Source organism: Polyodon spathula, chromosome 13 (assembly GCF_017654505.1).
Source record: "Polyodon spathula isolate WHYD16114869_AA chromosome 13, ASM1765450v1, whole genome shotgun sequence".
Lineage (NCBI taxonomy): Eukaryota > Metazoa > Chordata > Actinopteri > Acipenseriformes > Polyodontidae > Polyodon > Polyodon spathula.
Genome location: NC_054546.1, coordinates 2,230,718 through 2,254,913, shown reverse-complemented (window position 1 = coordinate 2,254,913; position 24,196 = coordinate 2,230,718). Strand labels below are relative to the sequence as shown.

Here is a 24,196-nt window from a genome sequence, read left to right as displayed (position 1 = left end):
GAAATGTATGTCAGTTTTATTAGAATGACGTAGGATGGAAAGTTACAGTAGCTAATACACCTCATTGATCATCTCAGCCAATCAGGTTCAAGTTATTATCCATCTAAAGCTAACAAAACTGTAGAATCTTGAAGCTTTAACAGAAAAATGCATTTCAACCCGTCCACAATAGAAGAACTTAAAACAGATTTTAAAAATGTTTTCATATTGAAAAAACAACAACAAAAAACATTTTTGTAGCATTATTTTCCTCCACCGAGTTCATTACCTGCAGATAAATCACCTGTGGCTTGGAACACCTAACCTAGCATTATGGTGCATTAAGGTGCAAGCTCAGACATTGTATTATACATACTGCAAAACATGCTTTTGCATATCTTTACATGAAATGCAAGCAGGAGAACTATTTCAGCATTCATAAAGATCTATTGCCTCTGTATGCAAAAGTTTATTTTTAACTCAGAACATTAGGATTGTTTTTTTTCTTTTTTTAATGATATGCCAGCAGGAAATCCAACTCAAAAACTTTCTCTCTTTTCTTAGTTCTAAATCACACACCTGGTATTTTTATTCTTAAAAGAGGTTTCATACAGTCCCTGGCTGATTGATCTACAAAAGCACAAAAGCATGTTACAGGAACTCATTTTGATCCCAGGCAGAGCTTGGAGAAAAAGAGTCTTTAAAGGACACGATTCATCAACCCAACAGCATTACTGTAATAGCCTAGATTAGCCTACTTTCTTTAAGTATGTAGTCTAGGCTTGCTAAGGAATTATATTTTCTAATAATTAGTAGTAGTAATACTGCTGTAGATGCAGTAGGGAACAGCCTTGTTCTAGTACAGTGCAGTCATATCTTCTATAAAGCACTGAGGACACCTCCATTCTACATGCTGGTATGTTGGTATTATTCTCATATGGAAAGTTGGATCTTGTACAGCAGAGGTGTGTGTGCAACAAAATTTTTTTTTTTTACTCACGTCATTATTAAAGTTTCATCTCCAGGTTCTCCCAGCACCCCGTCCACAAACAGAGGGACTGATGTGAAACTGTACTTATTCCATACCCTGCCTTCATCGAAACTCAACCTACAGGGGTAAACAATGCAATCTGTTACTACTACTTTCTAATGATGGATCCTCATCAAAAAAATGTTAACCCTTTACTGTCCTGTGCATGTACCCATGCTCATTTGCTCAAAGTCAAATATATTTACATACATTGTATAAATATATCAACCAATACATTGGTTGTGCCAAACCGCCACTGGATTTCCCAAGCCAATAGAAAATTGTATATTAGTGGACTACAGTACTGTACTGCTGATAAACAGCAACATATTTAATATACATGTGTCTGGTGCTACTTGTTATTGGCATATTTTCGTGAGTTGAATTATTCAGTGTTCACATGTAGATTACCTCTCCAAGTGATTTAATACAGCCTACTCTTGTAACGCACCTCTGTGGGTGACAGTCCTTGCTTTCAGCCATGCATGACTTCCAGCATATATAACTTATTTTAAAAACAACCAAGAGAATTCTCTTGACATCAAAGAGATCTCAAAGCTAGCGTCATTTGTGTACACAAGCCTTGATCAAAGGAAACGTACAGTTTAAAACACAATTGAAGAAGAAAAGGAAAGCAGACATCTATGATACTCTCTTAATTCTGACTTTGACAATAAAGGCAAGAAAGGACAAACTGGTTTATCTTAATAGTAAGATTTGCATTTGTTGCCTGATTTTAAACTCAATACACAGTTTTCCACAGAAGAAGGAGGATACTTTTAAATACTGCATTGTACACATTGCTCAGCATTAAGCCATAAGGGAAACCACAGCAAGGGATTATTTGAATTCCTCAAGTGGAATTCACAGTTCACCCTGTAGCATGAAACCTGGACACTTCTCAAGTAGCAAGGTAACAACAACTGGGGCTGGAGGTGTGGTTCCCTTCTAGCCTGAGTCTTACTAAACACCCCAATACTCCACCTGAAACGGATGCCCCAAAGACAGGGACAAGCGCAGCAAAACCTGCTGCAATATAATAGCAATAACAATAACTCACCAAAGATGGCGTATTGGAAGGGGTGTGTGTTTAATAGCTACTAGAGCACCACCCTGATCCAGGTAAAGAACACTGTACTCTTCCTGAAAAATCTAAAGGAAAAAGAACATGCTTTATTAGTGCTGACACAGTCAGGCACTTGCTTGGTTAGGATGTTAGTTTCACATTATGTATTTATTAGCAGACGCCCTTATCCAGGATGGCTTACAGTTGTTACAAAATGTCACATTGCAAAATATCACATTACACAATATCACAATACAAAATATGACATTACAGATCCAAGCATTTATAAAGTACAGTAAAATCAGTAGAATGTAAGATCAAATTCAATTTAGAGCAAAATAAAGAAAACAGTAAATAATTAAGAGTAGTTAACTTATAGTAAAAATGTTTGCTTATAAGAGTACATTCTAATAAGAGCACGCATTAGGTATTATAAATGGATGTTGGGCCTGTAAGACATTTACCTGTCTCCAGGTGTTTCCAGCATCAGAAGTTATAAACATGCTCACATTGCTGAGTGACAGCTCAGAACCTATGGAACCTATGCAACAAGAAGATATGAATTTATACAGCATCTGAATTACACAGTGAGTTCTGCATTCCTACAGTAGCACTGCAGGATTTACTGCATGCATCAGACAACCAAAGTGTGATCCCTGCTGTTGATGCCAGTGTTTGATCCTCAAAGAGCACAGTGATGAATGCTGCTGTACTCTTTCCAACACTAATGCTGTTACTGGCTTAGAAAAACACTTTTCATCTTTATCTATCTATCTATCTATCTATATATATATATATATATATATATATATATATATATATATATATATATATATATATATATATATATATAGAGAGATATATAGAGAGAGAGAGAGAGAGAGAGAGAGAGAGAGAGAGAGAGAGAGAGAGAGAGAGAGAGAGAGATATTCAGTTCTGTCAGTTGGAAGCAAAGTCCTTTAACTTTAATTTGATTAGTTTCGATTGAAGAGACAACCTTTGTTGAAAATCAAATATTTAATTCATTCTTTCTATTGATGTCCTTTCTGTAGAGCTGGGATTTAAAACCACAATCATGTTACTTTGTTCTATCAATGTTTTCTATTGCATTAGTAAAGATAAAATACATTAAAACAAAACATTCATTCAAGCTAATTTGAACGTAACTGAATACAAATAATTGTTCTGACGCCTCAATTCAATGGGTGTTTTAGTTAGCTTTTTTTTTTTTTCTTAGCTGTTAAGAGCTACCTCAAATATTTTCTCTGGGGCACTTCAGCTTTAGTGCCATTAAATAGCAAATAGTAGAGTTTATATTGATGTCTGTGACACCTTATATGAAAAGAGGGCTCAGCAATTACAAAGTTAAGCAGTTCATTATGAATGGAAAGGTGCTATTAATAACAATGTAACACAACAAACCAGAGGCTCATTAAGAACATCTAATTAGGTACTGTTTCTAACTGATGTCTTAGGTAAATCAAATGAAACATTATTAATTTAAACTTCATCATAATTGAGCAAAGCAAACATCTGTCTACAATCATATTTTGTGACACCTGAATCTTGTCACAAAATGGCTTTACCTGGCATAACAAATTTGCTATATGAACCCAAAACCATTAAAAGTTCCTGTGTAGTAACTGGATGCATACAGAGAACATGTGTTCTGCTGTGCATTCCTGCCGACTCTTTGGACTCTTACAAGAAAATAGCATACAAGGCTTTTCCAGTTTTGAATTTTCACATGTTCTATATCACAGCTAATCAAAACCATACTGTACTGTATCAGTAAACCACTAGCATTGCGTTGGTGATCAAAAATCCATGATCACAAAATGTTATGTGCAAGTTTTATCTTTCATTGCCTTTATATGTAAAACAACAGCCTGTCCCTCGACACCTACTATCTCATCTGCTTTGTTAAATGACACAGAGAGTTCCGTACCTGAAGCCACTATAATTCCGGGTGCTGATTCTTTGCTGGCAATATTTCCTGAAGCATAGGGATTGTCAGATACCTGTAAGTGCAGGTGCAGGGAACAGTATGGCTAAAAGAAAGTATAGATAGATAGGGAAGGAAGGTAATTACAAAACATGTATAATACACTCAGTTCTCATTACAACACTCAAGTGGAGGTTTCTGCATATTGACTCACGGTTCTATTCATTCCTATTCCAAGGAAACTCAATGACTTTTTTTTATGAAAGGCATAATGCAAAATAATTACACTGTGTAACAACAATTTTTTTTTTTTTTTTGTTCCTGGGTAGTAAGTGTTATTTCCTAATTGCTTATGCCTCAAAAGTATAGAAAATGGCTATTATTCCCCACAAACTTTGCTTTTGTGACCAGGACAGTGATATTTCAAGATATCACTATTTCCAATGGGAAAATGGGCAAATGTGTGTCTTTTCGTTCACATAAAGTCAGAAAAAAACAACATATGAATCCAAATTAACATGTATTTATACGAAAGTAATACAAAGATGACTACAAAAGATTTAGAAGTGAGGAGTTTTTCGAGATTTACAATTACACTGTTAATGCCTTGATTGCACAGACCCTTTCTTTATAGCTGTGTTGTGTTCCACTCTAGTAAAGCAGTAAGCAATATCATAATAGCCTGCTGAAGAATACTTTGCCGCCTTAAAGTTTCTCTAACACTTGAACTGTCAGCCAAGGGAGTGATTGGATACAGTGTGGCCTTTCTGTCTTCAATCAGCCTTCCTGGCTGCATTCATTTGTTATTGCTATACGTGATGCTTGATTCAATCACAGAGGAATGCCACACAGATATGGAAATGTAACTGCTGCTGCTGGGCCAGGGCAACGTGAATGCATCAGCAAGAGCAAACACTCCAAGGGAAATAATCTTCTTCTCTATATGGAGACAAGCGTATTTGTGTGCTGGTAATTAATTTTAGCTATGTCTGTATGTATGTTTGTATATAAAACCTTTCAAATCCAAAATAAGCTTCTTGTTTGGGGGCTCAAATAAATTTGCTATAGTACTATACATGGGCGTCCACAGAATGAATATCTGTGGATGCCCCTAGTGTAGGATATAATAGTGATTCATGCAATATTTCTACAGTAAATACAGTACCGGTGTTGTTCAAACTGTAAACAACTTCTCAGTCTAATTTCCATTTCTGTCTCTCCTTTTTGATACAGTATCTGAACTGACGAAAAGCTGTGCTGGCACTTTATAACACAGACATCTTATTCAGCATTTGTTTTATAACTAAATAAATAGTAGTCCTATTACATGGTTATCTTTCCTAATGTATTAAAATTTTTGCTGCGAGAGGAGCTGCATCTTTTTCAGTGGGACGAGATGCTTTAGCCCTGCTCCAGCAGCCGAACCTGAGGCAAGCCCATTCCATCTTCCCCTCTCCTGACCCGCTCTCCTTCTTGCACTTGGTTTGCTTCGAACTGAACTCATGACCTCTGTTTAGCCAGGCTGTTTATAGTTTAAAAACTGCTAATTAAAATGATCCACGAGTGGGAAAGTTACTTTTTTTTTTTTTTTTTTTTTTTTTTTTTTGTAAAAACTATAGCATTGATTACATGTTGCTTTATGCATGGTTAATTCACGGAAAGTTCCATTTTTGCTTCCCTATATGTGCATTATAGAGAGGGAGTTTTGTTGAATCTTAGTCAATGTATGTTGTCATGTGTCCCATGGCGCCCCTCACTCCATCCACCCGTTTATAGCGCTCTTCGGTTATAACACTTCGGTTATAAAATTGTTCTTCATATGAACGGTATTAGCACTCCAGATGTTGCTCGTATGATTGTCACAGCAATCTCGTATGGATGTCACAGCAATCTCGTATGAATGTCGCAGCAATCTCGTATGAATGTCACAGCAATCTCGTATGAATGTCACAGCAATCTTGTATGATTATCATAGCAATCTGATATGATTGTCACAGCAATCTCGTATGGATGTCACAGCAAACTTGTATGATTGTCACAGCAATCTCATATAATTGTCACTGCTTAAACAGCTAGTATCTCTTCATTCAGTTCCATCTCATTAAAACATAAACCAATGCCATTATATTGTACAGAGTGATAACAGACTTTCTCCCTTTTTTTAAAGTCCCCCCTACAATTAATCTGTCAATAGTCTAGTGATTAAATATGACCTTTCGGTCTCAGTTTTGTTCCTTCTCTGAGTGGCTGCCTGACCCTATCGACCTGTTAGTCTTGCTTTATTACTGTTGGTTGGCTGCCATTAGCACTCACGGCCAATCAATCAAAATGGTCCTAGGTAACTAATTAACAGACCACCAAGAAAAGGTAACATTTCCAGCCCCCGCTGACCTCTCAGTTTTCCTGCAGTGTGGAATATTTAGATCTCGAGAAGAGTAGATCTTGGACATTCTTATTAACACCTAAATCTGCCTCTAGCAGAAGATGCCAATGTAGCTGTGAAAACAGAGACGTCTGGCATTTCCCACCTAGAAGCACAGCTGAAGCTCATTATTCTGTCACAGTCTGAAAAGTATGCAGTGGGAAAATGCCAGCCAAATGGTGTCTTTGGATTCAAAGGTGTTGGGTTTATTCGAACAATAGGACTTTCTCTAGAAGAGGGTGTGGGATACAGAAAGTGGAACATTAAAAAAAAAAATAACTGTCTGTGCCAAATGATTCTGCAGCATTCCAAGGTGTACAAAATGTAGTATCAGTCTTCGGCAAGGGGTGCAAATGCATATATGTTTAAAATGAGCATATCTCATAACTCTTTCAGTACTGCATTTGATTACTGCATTCTTTACAGTAATCTCAGACATCCATTCTGCAAGTCAATAAGGGAGGCTCCTAGTGGTATCCTAGTATATGAAAGACATGTTTTTTGCAACTAATAAGCAAGCTAATGTAAAGAATGCAGTAGTCATATGCAGTGCTAGAATCTAATGTATTACACACATACAGACTCATTTTAAGATTCGAAATATATGATGTAGGGCTATAAAATTAATTTTTTTACTACTGTACATATATCCCAACTCCCCTGCAAGGGGAGTCTCATGTGCAATTTGAAGAAGGGTTACGCCTGTTTCCTCGGTCGGACAAGGACAAGGTATCAAAATAAAGGTAATCAATTAACATTTAATCACATCTAAGGATACACCACAATCTTCAAAAAGTTATGATGCTCATTTTAAACACGCTGGGATTCATTCTCGCCTCTTGCCACTGATGAAGGGCTAAATGTACGTATCCTCCAAGTACCATCTCGCCAACGCTGAACAGAATGTACTTATTGTCCGGGAATTCTCCATTACTTCCCATTTAAGACATTGAGTCAAACCCCCTCTGGAGACTGAACTCCAAACTTTCTAATACAGGACATGAAGGATAACTGAAATGCCTTTTATTGACAATCCCCTTCTGTGTCTTTCAATACACATCTCTCAAACTGTGTTTGATTGATTAGCTTGACTGAGTGCAAGCTCACCAGCAGGCAGCTGATGTCATTCCCCCTCGCGTCTGTGACAGGAGCCTGCAGCAAACGCCAGTCCCTTCCTTTATTGTATGTGATGTAGGTCTTCACTTGCTTCCCAAGCTGCTTGTTCGCCAAGAACATTCCGTTTATCCCTGCTACCTAGGAGAAATGGACACAGCTGAAAAATATGACATGTCACTATGTTCTTATGTGATCATTTTTAAAAATGTCCTTCATCAAATATAAATCAGTTTTGCTGCCCAATATATCCAATATATATGACATTGAGAAAACAGGCATTAAATAGGTATGGAAACATACCCAGGGCAGCAAAGGGTTAAAGTATAAGTATAGTAACAAAATACGAAGGCTTCTGTGTGTGAAACCAGTACAAATGAAATGAAGAAAAAGTTTTAAAAAGAAATACAGTTTGGCTAGGCTTGATATAAAGAGTTATTAAGTCGCAGTTCTTTCTGAAATCACTAGATATAATGCATTGGTATAGTTAAGATTTCTCAAAAAAAAAAATCCTGATCCATTAGGACAATTATTACATACTCCACTCACATTCCATTTATCTATATAAAAAAGCAAAAGTCAGATACGGAAACTATTATCTGTGATTATATTAACAGCATTTGAATGCTTTTGCTTTTTTTTTTTTTTTTTTTTTTTAAGTTCTTTCCGGAGACAATCCTGTGTTTAATGAAAATGGAATGGGATGGCCCTTGGTTGAAGTGTGCTTCCATATCCAAGATTGTATAAATTAGGGAAGTTTCCATGGGTTATAGCAGACTTCAAACCAGTTTTCCATCTGCAACTCTTCTGAAGGAATAAGAGGCGACAATAGTTGAGAAATGATCAGTTCTATGTTTTAAATACTCCAGAAATATACAGTGCTAATGTAAGTTGTCACTTCTTTGGGGGGAGGGGGGTCCAAATGACAATTTTTGCCATTTTTCTCTGCATGACACAGCAATGCCCTCTAGTGGATGAATAAAATCATAGTTTTTCTTAATTCATCACATCTTCAACTTAGCCCATCACTTATTTCATACCTACAGTATTAAGGTGTGATGGATTTACTTTGTTGTCAGAAATCGTGATTTCTGAGAGTTGGAGAAATGAGGCAGAAATGTATCCAGACTTAAATATGGTAACGCTCTTCATGAATTTCCAGTGTTGACAATGCCTCAGTTTAATATTTTACCTGCACAAGATGTAAACATGTGAAAAAATAAAAGAATAAAAAACAAACAAAAAAAAACATCCGAAATGTCTTCCCTTTACAACAAATCTGAGCCAGTAAGAAATTCTCTTTTAGGTGGATATTAGTGTTAGTGGCTGACAAACAAAACAAGTAAACACACAAGCTGCTACAGCTCACAATATTACATACCTCATAGAGGTCAATCATGATGTTCCCCTCAGCTTCTCTGCTGATCACCATACTCTCCAGGGCCAGAGTGAAGAAGACACCTCGAGCCTCTGACACATACAGGTTATAGGTATTATTCTGATTCCACTCCTGTACAGCGGCTACCACACGGTTCTCATCCGCACTGATAACATGCATGTCCTGTATAAGGAAGACAACACTGAAGTCAGCTCATACCATTTAGTTTTGCACAAGGAAAAGCCCTCCAAGAACTTGTTTAGATTTGTTCTTGTTTTGTTATTCCTGTTACTTCCAATCAACTGACACAATCAAGTTTGTTTCTCTCGCTGTAGAAATTGTGCACTAAAAATCCAGTAGAGAATAAAAGGTATAACAGCTGCATTCATGAAAATGGTCTGGGGACATAATTTGTGGATGGCTGTTTTCCATACTGTTAGATTTGTTTATAATGGTCATCTAATTTGCACCTGTCCCACCAAACTGGTTGTGCTAATGGGGGCGTTGGGGTCATGCTAATGGGGGCGTTGGGGTCATGCTAATGGGGGCGTTGGGGTCATGCTAATGGGGGCGTTGGGGTCATGCTAATGAGGGCGTTGGGAAACATATCTTCCTTACACGTATTCTCTGTGTCAGCCCAGCTGGAAACAAAGACCACATGCAGGCTCTGCAAATTGTCATATTCCCCAGCGTCAGCTTTTTTAAAATCGTGTAATCCCTTGAATATTTAAGGGAATCTCACTCCTAACATCTAATACTGGATATTCAAATATGAATTTGTTGTGCATGATTTAGAGTGAAATGTGGGATGTGAGTCGTAACCACCGAACGCCTTGTTTTTCGAAGTCAGAGAGAATATCCATGGCCAATATTACCTTTGGCAAAGTGTACTTTGGTAGCTTCATCTGTGCAAAGCCTTCTCTCCTATAAGACACATAATAAACTGGCCTGCCTCCAGTAGTCACCTGCAATTCAAAAGCAAAGATATGTTCCCTTCATCAAACTAGAGGGACGTGTTTTAATGTAAGCCTCTCATAAAAGCTAATAATACTCTTAATTACAGTGGTCCTGAATATTATACATATTAATACTATATTAAATGTATCTATTTCTGGCAACACTTTTCAGGAACAATAAATTATTCTTTGCAAGCTACTTTTTTTCTTTTTTTTAAAGCATAATAAATATTTTTCATCAATAATACTGAATATTACTGTGAAGTATATATATATATATATGTAGGTGATGTGTTTATAGGCTATCAAACATTGTATAAACTTCATTTGACTTTCTGTTTTCATTTTCTTTAAAAAAAAAAAAAAAAAAGAAAAAAAAAAAAAAAAAAAAGAAAAACTTTCCAATATTCCAAGGCTTCATGGAGATATAAAAATCCACTTTTATTCTTAAAAATGTCAACATTGGACCAAAAAAAGAATCCATTAAAACACTGCTGGTGGAGGTTTAGATTTGAAGATTTTTTTTTTTTCTCACTACTGGGTGCTTCCACATTTTGTATTTTGAAAAAACGAACAACAAAAACAAGGAATACATTTCTGATAACCTATTTTTTCATTTTGGTGTACAGTTGAACAGCATCCAAAATATCCCCATTTTACGGTAGTATACATCATTGTTCTGTCATACTTACTTTAGTGTGTCATTTCAAAAATAGCAGCAAACGGTACCACCAGAGTTTTTGCAAGTTTCTTTTATAATGAAAACAGGGAACTGTTCTGGGTCAGAAAGTCACTGTGTTTTTGATTGAATTCATTTCTTATTTGTAATAATAAAAAATAAATAAATAAATTTAAAATATATGTTATTATTCCTTTGTGCAAAACCCTATTCTCACTTAGTGAATGTTCAAGCTTCTGCTTGCTCACGAGCACTTTTTACACGAATTACATTTTGCAATCATTACAATTCCAGTATTAGCCAACCTGACATCTCAGCTCAGCTGGATTAACCTAAACTGCCCAGGAGGCCAACACTGGATAAACTTTGATAAATAAGGCCTGGGCAGCCCGCTGTAGTTGAATATAGGTTATTCTAAGCCACAGGATTCTTTCATCAACAAATACCTTGTAATTACATACCTGAACAAACACATACTCATCCTGAACAACCAGGGAATTGGGGTCAATATATCCTGGAAATGGCCTGCCTTTGTTGGCCTCGGTACAGTTTTGAAGCTTGCAGGTGATATATTGAGCGCCTGCAGAAGATAAATGAAGCATCATGCAACCTATGATTTCATTGTCATTCAATCAGACAGTTGCATTAATTACATCACAAAACTGTCAGTGAACACCAATAAATCAGAAAGACGCCGTTGGCCAAGCCTGACATGGAGAACGTAAACCCTGCATGTTATTTCCGGCTTACTGCCTGTCTTGTTCCTTACGAGGCAGCTGATCAATAATCATGTTCTGCCAATGCAGGCAGGCAAACGCTTACAGTATCTTGACATGGAGATGTTATGTCATTCTGCAATATAACCAACTCATTGGCCAAGAAATGAGACCAACGACTTAGAAATGGGGACAAAACAGGATTTTAAGTATTGCTTCAATTTTTTCATGGGTCTGAAAATATCTACAGTGTCCACTACAAATTCATAAAATGGTGGTGGCCCAGGTCCAAGTCATCTCAAATCACTGAAATTAAAACACATTTAATAAAAAAATAAAATAGCAGACCCAAATAATAAACATTCAATACTCCTACAGTATATCACAACTGGATGCACAATGTAAGCCACAAGAATGTAAGAGGATTACCAAGAGAAATCAAACAGGTCTTTGGGGTTGAGAGAAAGCTAACTGCTGCAGTGGTTTTCAAATCTCAGTGTAGCTCAGCAAGCATATCCCAGACTGAGCTGAGCGTTACTTTCACAGACAGTTTCCAGTTCTGCAATGAATTTGCAAAGTGGAGCACAGTCAGACAGAGTTTGCTGTGCAGGTGAAGCCCCGATCTTTGCTAAGTATGAATGACAGCCCCTGCTGCTGATTGGTATTCCAAAGACAGAGGAGTGCTCAAAGCCGCAGCTAAATGATGATGAATGGTCTCACTCTACCTCCAGCCAAAACTACTAACACTCAGCAAGCTTTACAGCTCTGCTTCCTCACTGCAGCCTCTGTTTACAGAAGAGTGGAGCTCCCAGAATGGAATTGAGTTTGCAGCACGGTCACACACTTTGCTGCTCTTTCTATCGCTTGGTGCTTTTTTAGGTACTCCTGTCCCTAAGCGTCAGCGCTTCCTGAGGGGTATATCTAACTTATAAATGCTCACTTAATTACAGCTGCTTGTTATTTCATTATTAGGTGTTCTATATAACCATGAAAAGTTTGGGGCTTTCAAACATGGGTAGTTGATTTTGTGATTAAAAAAATAAATAAAATCTGTCTAAACAGGTTGTTTTCAACAGGATGTAACTCCTTACAAGAAAGACAGTGCCTAGGAAACATATTATTTGGTAATGTTGTCATTTTGGGATTTTTCCATAACTATCTACAGACCTGTATCTGATCTGTATAATAACTTGCAGATTTTCAGTTTTGACCTATATATACTGTAATTCTTATATAAAGGGATTACCATAAACAAGACAGTTTTGCCAGATAGATTGTCTTTAAAACAGGATTCAATTAATCATTTTTAGTAATCTAAAATACCACAAGTAATCCTTCTCCTGTCATGTATTCAACCTGCTTGACAATACTTAAGAAAGGGAATCAGACAATCAGCTTTTTATAATGTCAGAAATGAAGCTGAAGATAACACACAGTATTCCTATTACTTAGAATATTCGAGATGAGATCACTTACGTCCTTCTGCAACACTTGTCTCGAGGTGAATGAGATCAGACTCCTTATCTAAACCCAATACAGACCTAGATGACACAAAAGAGCATGGGGAATAATTGGATTTAGAAAAAAAACTAATGACATAAGCATGATAGCCTTCTCGTACACTCAAAAGCCAGCATCTTGGTGGATTCTGATTGCATTTTGGTTGCCTGGTGGATTTTATTCACGCCATGATGATCAACTTCTTTTAGGGTTATTTACGAAATAATTTCTGTAAAAAAAAAACAATTGGCAATAAGGTTGGAATAATGTGTGTGGCGTGGGGAGTCTTCATTATCAGTGGAAATGATTGGACTTACTGTGTGCACTTAGATTTACCGAGCAGTAAGGGAAAGGCTAAGATAATAACATAAAACACCTGGTATTTATTCATCACATACTGCCAAAAAAGAAAAGAACACTCTATTTGGAGTAGGGCATATTTTAATTCGGATTAAAATGTTTTTGCAAACACTGAAAAAATCATAGTAACAAAACGCAACAGTTAGCTGCAACTGTCTATAAATATTAAATGTACAGCTGCGTCTACTGATAGTGTAAGAGCCATCCTGATTGCATCTTTTCAAGGGGTTCAGATTGATTTAAGACAGGATAGCAACTGTTCCTCTCCTGCTACTCAGTGATTGCTGTCAGGAGCCTGTGATCTGTTCTATTAGACTGCTCAAGCTATTTATACTGTGTGTGGATATATATATATATCCCAGGAAATATCTCAGGAAAATCTCAGGTGGGCCTAATTACCAAATCAATAAGCATTGAGTCTTACTGCCTTCCTTAAAGTCATCTACGGCTGCTATTTAATTGTAGGTTGCTAATTTGAACTGATTTTTTTTTTTTTCTGGGTTCATTGTAGAGTCACTTAATAACTAAGGAGACACAGCGTTTGATTTTGCTGACCTATCTGTATGTAGTAATGTTGATACATAGGACAATAACTCACCCCCGAGGGTAAACCACAGCTGGGTTTTAGATCTGCCTCTGCTAATATAATTTAAATAGACTCGAGAAAGTTTTACATTACCATTAAGTGCCCATGAAATTCGTTTTTTTTTTTTTAAACATTGAACATATCATATCATGATACATTTGAGATAAGAGTCGCTAAAGGAATTACCATTCGGTCATTTTAGCAAAACAGTAATTGGCATACATGTTGCAGCAGGGTGTCATGGAAGCCTAAGAACTGAAGCATAGAGCTCAGTGATCATTAAAGTAGTGGGCACTCAGGAAGCCACAAACACAATCCAGTAGTTCTCCAATATTACAATCAGGTGTTGTCTTCAATTATTGTACAGAACTGAGAACTGGAAACATGATTTCAATATACAGAGAGGGTCATTTAGTGAAACCATATATTCATTTTAAATTGCAGGAGTTAAAGTAGGGCTTTTGTTATCACTTTACATTCTAGGGCATAGACATGTAATTATGTTGTAATAAGATGGTAATTCTCAATAGTAAGTATTGCTGTAATTATTGTGTAATGATATAGAAAGGGCATTGTGAATAGTTTTCTACAGTGCCTGTTGTAATGGCATGGTAACATCATTTTAAAGGCTACTTCCAAGTAATTCTATACGTAGAGTACACTTCCACCAGGGGTTACCATGCAAAACCAGGGACTATGCATTGTTTTCACATGTATTACCATGTAATTACATGGTTACGTAACTACATACTATAAAATGCTGCCATGTTGTTATCAGTGTATGGCATCCTTAAGAGTCTTGGTACAAAAAGGAGTTACACTGCCTTACCCAGATTCTATTTTTCATTCTATCAGACTTAACATGTTAATTTGGGTACTGCCATGCCCACTGTTCTCTACACAACGCCTAATTTGTGCATTCAAAATGGAAAAAGGACATAAATAATGAACAAATAACAAATTCTTGAACAAACCCTACTGTATATACAGTAATGACACAGGGGGCAGGCGGAGAGGTGATATGATACTCTCACTCTTTCTGTCAAGCTGTGGATTAAAAAGCAACGCTAACAGTCATCAGCATATTCAGATTGTATTCATTGCATTAACAGTTTGGGAGGTGACAGTTTCTTTGCATTTTTCATCCTCGCCGTATAATAAAAGTTGAAGCTTGCTCTGTTCAGCAGTCTAATGGTTCTGTTCTTCTGACCCTTTTACTGGTGGAGTTTCCACTGGGGAGTTCACCTTCCAGAGCCGCAGCACTGAAGTTCATATCCCTTACCATAAATCTTACACATGTGCTAAACCATCTTCCCTCAGGGATCCTTTGCTGCTGCTTGTTAGAGTTTGGCGGTTCCTGCAAAATTGTTCAACTACAGATTTTTTAAGAAGCAGAGACTGAAATATTATAAATGACTTTGAAAGCTTCAATATCTCATAGATATTAACCTGCCATCCAACTAAGCAGCAAGAACACAACAGAGAAGAGAAGAAGCCAAATATGTCTGTGCTACATAATTTAAAAAAAGGGATCTGCTTGCCTCAAACCTCGAATGTTCAGCCAACGTCAAGGATTCAAGTTGATCTAACTTATAACAGCATTCATAATCAATTTCTACAAATAAAAAATAGAAATCCTACAAAATGCATGTCAATACCATACACTCCCTGCCACGGCTGGAAAGTCAGAAAAACAGCCTTCACTATGATGAAACGTTGATGACCATGACATGCAGTACAAAGTATGTACATACAAAGTAGTACAGAATAAGAAATGGCAAGTTTCAGGTTTGAAGCAATGTCTGAAAGTATTAAAGCCTACTGTATTTAGTGATAGCTTTACTGGGAACATGCATTAAATACCATGTACTCATTACATATAAAACATTGTTTGCTGTGAAATTTAAAAGGCTTTAGTGAACATCAAGGCTATCCACATCACAGGGCCAAAGTTATCCTTCCACCCTTTAATTCTGAGTGGTGTCACCCTTTTGAAAATCAGTAATACAGCACAATGCCTTTATGTAGCTTGAAGCTGAGGTGCAACAGGAGTGCTAAACCCCAAACAGCTATGACTGGGAACATGTTAGTTTGTATACATGAAATGGATATCAGTATCATAACTAATCATGTGTAAGCAATACAGGATGTACTATGCAAAGGTATAAACAAGTTAAACACTGAGTTATATTCGCAACCGGATGTGAGACACACATTTAAAATTTAGCTATTTATATCCAGTAGAGAACTGCAGACATGGCTCATCTGGAGTAGAATATTGTCACTAAATTGGACATGAAATATTGGACAAGCATGAAAAGTATTCTAACCTTAGATAGTTGAAGTGCCCAAGTGCTTAACTTTACAATCTGCATTTAAATTATATTTCATTGTATTGTAACTTGGAAGAAAACTACTTAGTTGCGGAAGACACCATTCCCTTTGGAATTGGTAAGTGAATATGGACAATTAACTGTAGAGTCACTTTATGTTCTCATCACCGTCCGATCTTAGCACTTGAAATGTTTTACATAATTGTAGCGATTTCTACCATTCTGAGTAGCATACTGTCTATACTGCATTATATCTGTTTGTTCTGCTGTAAGGATACACAAAACTGAGATGCAGCAGCACAATGGAAATAAATACTGCCTCCATCTTGTGGACATGCAAGCAATAACAGTCATGGTACTTACAGTTACAGTATACATGCACAATATGAGACTATACACGCATGCATTGCCTCAAAGTCATACACTCTGTTTTCTGTCTATGCTTATTTAATCTGTTAATGTTTCATAAGTGAGTATAACATGTATATTAATATGTCAAGCTATTATCTATTAAACAATGAGAATGTATGAACTTGTATCTATAGATTTCTCTAGATTTTGAACTGTAGCTGAGGCAATTTGTCAGAAAGGAAAAGAGGACAAACTAACCCTTTTTTTCCCAGAAAAACCCTGACTAAAACTATCTTTGATAATTTACTGTATTTCTAAAATAGATATTATTTGGTGCTGTGTGGTAACTATGGCACCTTGATCAAAGTGTGTCTGTCACATCATAGCTACAGTAGGTCTGGATATACAGCACAAAATAATGAACGTCTTGTCATTAAAGTATTAAAAATAGATGTGATGTCTGTTCTCTAGCAACATCAAGAGAACAAAATTTTGCCTCCTCTTCTAAATATTCCGTACTATGACAGCACAAAGGCGCTATACTGAGAAAATACATGTTTGTGTACTGTCGCTGTAGCTGGCAACCAACACTAGGGAGCAGCCTTGAGACAAGGTGGCTACCCATTACCCATTCCAGTTCAATTGGATTGGTGTGGTGCCTTTTGATTGACTCATTGATCGATTAGCCGATCAATTAATCATTTGGCCACCTGAGACGAACACCACACTGTAAAAAGAGCAAAGAAAGGGTTCAGTTCAGCGAGGGCCTCAGAGTTGAGTTCAGTAGAGACTCAGAAAGAAGATTGACAATCCAGTAAAGCTGCTACCTAACCTGTAGGTTTATTTAAAGAGTAAAAAGAGTGTTGTTTTGGTTATCAAGCAAATAATACCTTCGCTTGTATTCAAGTATCTATTATCCTACATGTCATATTTTGACATTTAAAAAATATCTATAAATGCACCATAGTGTGAAGTCTTACCAGTAGAATCTGTTTGGGGCTACTCTTTCATGAATCAATTGCCATCTCCTCCCAAATTCCACAGAGCTGTACAACTAAAAAAAATAAAAAATAGAAAAAAGAAAGGTTAGAATCCTAATTACCTGTAAACAGAAGTTTGGATTATATTGCCAACACAAACAAAACCATCATTTCAAATGCTTACTGAAATATCCCGGCTGCTCTGTAGAGCCCTAATCCTTTCCCTGGCAAAACTTAAAGCAATGACACTATCGTGGTTTCAAATACTTCTTTATCAGCAGGTTTCAGCTCATTTTAGTTATCCATGACAATGTTGAGGTTTTGTTGTTTTGATGGATGGGACCCAACTGGGTTGAAAGGTCATACAGAAATTTAAACCAATGCCTGTGAAATTTGCATTTAACAGCTGATGTGGATTTAGCTAAACGGCAGTTTAAAAAAAAAAAAAATTATTATTTACAAAGTGTGCTTGTTGGTTTCAGTACAAGACCATATGCTTTACTACAATTTCAACGATTTAACCATGCAGAATAAACTATGTTTATTTTCTATGGAAAAAAGGCAGCATTGCAGATTGGAAAGAGCTTTTAAATTAATTAGCCATAACGGTATGGTAGAAATAATGAATAGATAATCCTTGCAGTTAAATTTAGCAATAAATGAATATGCATGACCTCATTAGCATCAGATAGCATCACATAATTAAAGAACTCTTTGGATATCCGTTTTGTGTCTGTTTCTGTTTGATAGATTTAGAGTGGACACTGTATGCATTGGTAGAACTTCTTTGGCTGGTTTAGTATTTGCTGTTGCCGTTTAGGCACTCAGCTGACATCAGTAAAGTTAATATGCTCAAGGTACTTGGCTTAACTCAATTCGTTTGGTGAAAGCGTTTATCTGAAATACATAAGTTCATTTTGATGGTGATTCATATGCTATTAAAGGGTAGGATCCACAGCACACTGTACAGCACAATAAGGTTACAATTGAAAGCTAGTTTGGCAGTAGCTGCAAGGTAATGACTAATGTACAGTAGCTGACGGATGTCATATCAACAGTTTGCTTTATACTGTTTTGTGTTCATTCCGGTTTGTTATGTTGCTCCAATATTTAGTTCTTATCATTTTCTCTAAATAAGCCTATACCTGGCGTTGAGCTGATTTGAGGTTATCTAGAGAATCCACAGTGTCTGGAACAGAGCAGCCTTCTTCACTGTATTCAGATATACAGTATGATCTTCCTAACCACTGTTTTTGATGGATAGATGCGAGTTATCTAATTTAATAATTTTAAACATCATGCTTATGAACCGTTAATTATGGAGGAAGCTTAGTATTGTGAAGCATTTGCAAAATAGCAAATACATGGTAGTTTTCAATAATGTAACATTACTCATTATAGCCAATTAATGGCCAAAAAAATCCTTGAAGAATGATTTGCCAGTAATGTCATTTTAATACATAAGAGAGTTACAAAAAATAAAGTCAGTGATCAAGAGTTGGTAACATTGTTCCTCTGGGAGACGCTAGAGGCCCAGACAGCTGCCTTAACATGTGTAAACGCAGCATGGCAAAATGCTTACGAACATGTTGATATCAATTTTCATGGAAGCATGCATAATTAGAATATTCTCTGCAATTTTTTTAAGGCTGGTAAAGTTTGAGACAGCAGCAGATGTACACTAAATTACTGTAGAAATTTGAAATATAAAAAAATCTATTAATTATTCATTACATATAATTTATTACCTCCACGTGGCTCCCTGGTGAATAGAAATCTCTTTATGCATGAAAATCTGCTGTGACATCATGTTTTTTTTCCCCCCCTTTGGATTAAATTCATGATGTCATCAGGGTTCTCTGGTTTCTGTTGAATGCAGACTATAAGGTACTGTATTGATTCAACATTTAATTTTGCAATATTATTATTACCAAATAAGTTACAAGTTAAAGGCCTTTACTAAAACACTGTGTTCTCAGCAGGTGTTATTGGACCTAACCATACAGTGTTATCTGCAGTCTCTGGACCAGTTTACTTTAAGGGAAGATGCTCAACCTGCTGTTCATGGCTACGGTTATTAGCATGGCATGCTCATCGCTGCTATGCCATCTTAACAAGTCCCATGATTTACATTGTCTTTTACAATCTTGGGGACATTACATGATTTCAGGGAATCAATTTTACTATTTTTTCCTCATTTCAATCTTTAATTTTTACTTTTATCGGTCTCTTCTTTCAATTTGGACTTTTACGGGGATAGTAACCTGAAGCAAGCTAGAAATTATCTTTTATAATGTCAAGCTGACTGCTCAACAAAAACGTTGGTGACAGTTTCTCCTAGCTCTTGCCTACTGGCTCAGATGCATGCGTGCTGGAGAAGCTCTGGTGTGTTTTGGAGAAGCTGTGTGACTGTGATTAAGAAGGTATAGGAAATGACTGCCTTTAATGTGATTTAACAATTAGAGCATACTTTGGCTTAATTATAGTGCAGTATTAATAATAAAAAGAAAACAGTGCTAAATGACCTGTGTTCATGCAATGGAAAAATGTACTGCATCTCAACGATGACTAGAAGCTGAATGCACTGTCCAAGGTGCTGAAACACAATCTGTGTTCTTGTAGGTCTTATCTTTACTTCCTTGTGTTTACTCTTCAGTATTAACTAAAACAGTTACATTCTGCAGCTGCTGTTCTTGGCTAAACACTTTTCTTTTTCTTTTTTGTTTAATAGACAACCCTGTGCAATCTGCTGCTGGAGTTGTATTGTTTTGCATCATGTTTTTTTCTCATACCCTTTTAATTAAAAAAAACAGTTTATGAAACCTCTTTATTATACAAGAATATAATATATTTACTTTCCCCTGGGTTTCGTGCATTTTCCATTTCTTTAGGTGCTGTATGAGTCGTGAAGTTCAACAGTACAGGTGCTTTGCAAGCCGTGTACCTTTCATATTTGAAGGTAAAAGCATTTAATAAAAATGCACAACGATACATACTGATGAAATGTCAATGTATGCCAGTTAATATTTTACTGTTTCCCTAACAAAAGCAAGCCACCACAACCCCATTGCAATGAATCACACTCACTCACAGGTTAAATGCAGTCATACATTTCCATAAACTAATATAATTGGCATTGCGGTTTTTAAGCACACACAATCCCCTGTCTTGTAATACATGCAGATTACAGTTTACAAACAGATCGGATCAGAGCAAAACAAATAATTTATATCTGAAGCAAATCTTGGCTTCCATTCTACCAGGTTTTTAAACAGGATTATGTATTTTGCATTCTAATCTGCCATTGATGTAAAGGTGCTTCATGGCTGCAGCTGTTAATAACTATTGCTATTGGTGCGATGAAATAATCGAAACAACAAGGTTGGATGACCCTCCAGTATCTCTCCAATGCCCATTCAATTCAACGGTGTTCTTATACCACATAGTCCAACTGATCTAAGTAGTGATATCTGCAGCAGCACACACAGACAACTGAGCAATGCACAGGGGTGTTTTATTAGATTTAGGGCATGACATGCATGAAGGCTGGATTGTTCGATTTGAACCAGCAACTCTGTAATCTCCAGCACAGCACTGAGTTTAAACACATCACCATTTACCAATAGAGGGAGTCTGTCACATTATGCTCACATCGAAGTGATTTTCTTCAATATCCTACAGAGTAATTGTTTGTGTCTACCCCCCACCCCCCACCCCCATGTGAAACACTTGAGGAATAGACAGTATCATCATATATCATTAAGCTTCTTCATGTTATTCTTAAAGTAGGATGTAAAAGTGGATAATAGATAGCTCAATGAACAATTGTTTAATAGTACCATTACAGTCATTAAACAGATTCTGAATTCTCCACCCTTGATCCGGAAGATTTAACATAACAGGAAAGAAAAGAAAAAAGAAAATCAGCTTAAAAGTGCTGTGTCTCATTCCACTGATAATCAATACAGCTCTGCCAGGAGACTTTGTCCTGAATTTGTCAATTATTCGACCCTGCATACAGAAAAGAAGCTTGCTGCTTAAGATGGAACTATAGAGGATTAAAGCAGTGCGTTTATTTATTATTTACCCTTTGGGGCACAGTTTGTATTTACGTAGAAAGAGACCAGCAATAACACAGAGGGTGTAAATAACCAAGGGTGTAAATAAATACAGAATGGGAGAAAAAAATAACAGAACAGTATGACTGGTACTTATTCCACTTAGAATTTATTTATTATTTATTTAATTAATTATTTTTGCTTATTTGTTTTTTTTCACGTCTGTGTGGGTCAGATATTTTTATAGCACACAGTGCTACCTTATGGGCAAATCTTGTTACTACAGTACAGTTGATAAGTTAATGAATAACTAAATAATAACTACAGTGAATGATTTGTCTTTTGCAGTAACAGATTGATTCATTTACTATAAAAACAAGTCAAAGTTAAAAAACATGCATACATAAACTCAGCCAGGAGATGAGTGAATAAACATAGTGAACTATAAAAGCCATATCTATTTTTGCAGCAATGTCACGGAAAGACCATGCGAAGTAAACATTACTGATATTGACATTCGGATGCCATTAAACCTGTAAAATAATGATACAGGCCATCTTCGACGAGGATCTGCAATATGAGCAGCCAAGTTACTGAGTGTGTGAGGCGTTCAGTGGTGTAGTCTGAAATCTAAAAGTACACGAACTCCAATTAAAATCTGGATTTTCTTAAACAAAAATGATACATTTTTTGTGCATTGAACTTGAGGTAACATTTCATAGGTAATGCAAGTGTCTTGTGTGCAACTGTTCAGGCTACTCCCCCTTGATCAGTACTGCCAGACTGGTGGTTTTCCAACCACACCAGGCTTGATTTGAAAGCATATAAATATAAATATCATCTTTGGTGATTTGTTTATTCTTTGGCTATTTTTATCGTGCATTTCTTTTCTATTCCGTTCAATTATGAGGTCATCACCAGTGCAGAACTTCAATTCCCACAATCAGGAATCACACAAACACTCAGTTATTTTCTATTCGTCATCAGCGTAGAACTGTGTCAGTACAATTGGAATTGTTTTTGTTTTTAAATGTATTTGTAAAAGACTGTATCCACCAACAGCTCTGGACAATTACATTTTACACCACATTCAGAATACATTTTTTCATTGATCTCATCAGATAAAACCAAAACAGCAGTTCAGGAACTTTAAACTGATTTTATTGTTCATTACTTTCTTAAGTCAAGGTTCTCCCTACAAAATAAAGTACCGTTCTGGCTTGTCTACACCAGTGGACGTTGTCTCAACCATGACATTACACTTCTGATGGCTGTTTCTCACCTTTAGGTCGTGGCTGTAAGCCAGGATCCAGTCTTCCTGCTTGGGATGAAACAGTAGGCTCAGAATGTAGAAGTTCAGTCGATACTTCTGATAGGTGGCCCCTTCGTCTGTGCTGATGAGCAAGCTGCTTTCGATCTCCGGGTCAGTCAGCAGCATTATCTGAAAGGGATAGCATGAAAGAAATCTTAAAACAGCAGCAAAACATGAAAGAAAAGCAATAACTTATCAGTCGATACTACTTTGACCCTGACTGAAATATACTATATATATATATTATATATATATATATATATATATTATATATTATGATAAATATATATATATATATATATATAGATAGATAGATAGATAGATAGATAGATAGATAGATAGATAGATAGATAGATAGATATTATACATCATTACTATGACAGCATTTTGCTTTGGACTGTATTAACCTTGTGTTGAACCTTTTTCTTACTGAAAGAACAAGTAAGCCTTCAGTGAACACCCTTAACGTCAGAGTAATGTGGCATTGTGACAAAGGTGTGCAAAAAAGCTGTAACGCAGTTATTTCTAGCTGAGACTTTTTTCTTCCTACATTCTATTTCTACGTATTTAATTTGCATTAAATACAAGGAAAATATACAAATTATTTATAACTTACTAAAACTCAAATCTAGATATGACAAACTGCAAATTGAATTAATAGTATATGTTTCCCAGAGTGTGTGTAAATAAATAAATACAAAAAGGCTTGAACAAAATACCATCACTGAGAATAAAAACTTGTTTTTTTGAAAATCAAACAACTAACTGAAAATGTCTGCGTAGCATTTCTGCAGATAAAAACACCAAGGGGCATCCAATATGGGGTAAAACAGGTCCATAACCAATAACTCTATTATCTATTTATTGGGTAAAAAAATAAAAAATCCCTGGTTAATTCAATGTATTGAACTTTTAGGTCTTAGATTGAATCACAACAATTTTGCAACCTGTTGAATTGCATCGTGTGGTCCCCAAGTGGCACATCCAGTTAAAACACTGCTGTACGGAGCCCAGGATGAGTCATACAGCTTGGATAGTGCCAGGTCCCGTCTGGGCTGTGCAAAGAAGTCAAACTTTGCTGGGGACCCAGAGGGAGCATCACATTGGCTCTGACGCTCCCAGGGTGGGAGATGGAAAACTGGCAGGAACTCCTCCTCACCACGGAACAGCGAACCCTACTGGCCAGACAGGGTGAATAAAAGGCAGGGCTGGTCTCTGTTCTCAGGGATCGGTAGCCCTGCCCACCTCTGCTCTGGATTGCTCGGTGTAAAAGCGATTCTGGCTTTAGGCTTGTGAGATAGGAGGACGTTCACACGCCCTGAGAACGTTTGTGCTGTGTGGGGACTCGCTGCAGTGAGGAGAAAAAACACAATTGGACATTCCAAATTGGGAGAAAATAAATACAAATAATAATTGATTGATCTAAATATAA

General features: G+C 36.5%; 1 protein-coding gene across 1 annotated transcript in view; it reads right to left on the bottom strand.

Moving 5' to 3' along the window:
- The window catches only part of LOC121325269 (VPS10 domain-containing receptor SorCS1-like), a 95,849-nt gene that overhangs the window by 13,087 nt on the left and 58,566 nt on the right, over positions 1 to 24,196 (bottom strand). The window contains exons 4-14 of the mRNA XM_041267694.1: positions 22,735 to 22,893; positions 17,395 to 17,468; positions 12,761 to 12,825; positions 11,030 to 11,148; positions 9,809 to 9,898; positions 8,937 to 9,116; positions 7,550 to 7,696; positions 4,024 to 4,126; positions 2,540 to 2,616; positions 2,070 to 2,161; positions 980 to 1,087 (exon numbers count right to left, since the gene is read on the bottom strand). Of these exons, the coding sequence (XP_041123628.1) occupies positions 980 to 1,087; positions 2,070 to 2,161; positions 2,540 to 2,616; positions 4,024 to 4,126; positions 7,550 to 7,696; positions 8,937 to 9,116; positions 9,809 to 9,898; positions 11,030 to 11,148; positions 12,761 to 12,825; positions 17,395 to 17,468; positions 22,735 to 22,893 (1,214 nt within the window). The remainder of the gene's footprint in view (positions 1 to 979; positions 1,088 to 2,069; positions 2,162 to 2,539; positions 2,617 to 4,023; positions 4,127 to 7,549; positions 7,697 to 8,936; positions 9,117 to 9,808; positions 9,899 to 11,029; positions 11,149 to 12,760; positions 12,826 to 17,394; positions 17,469 to 22,734; positions 22,894 to 24,196) is intronic.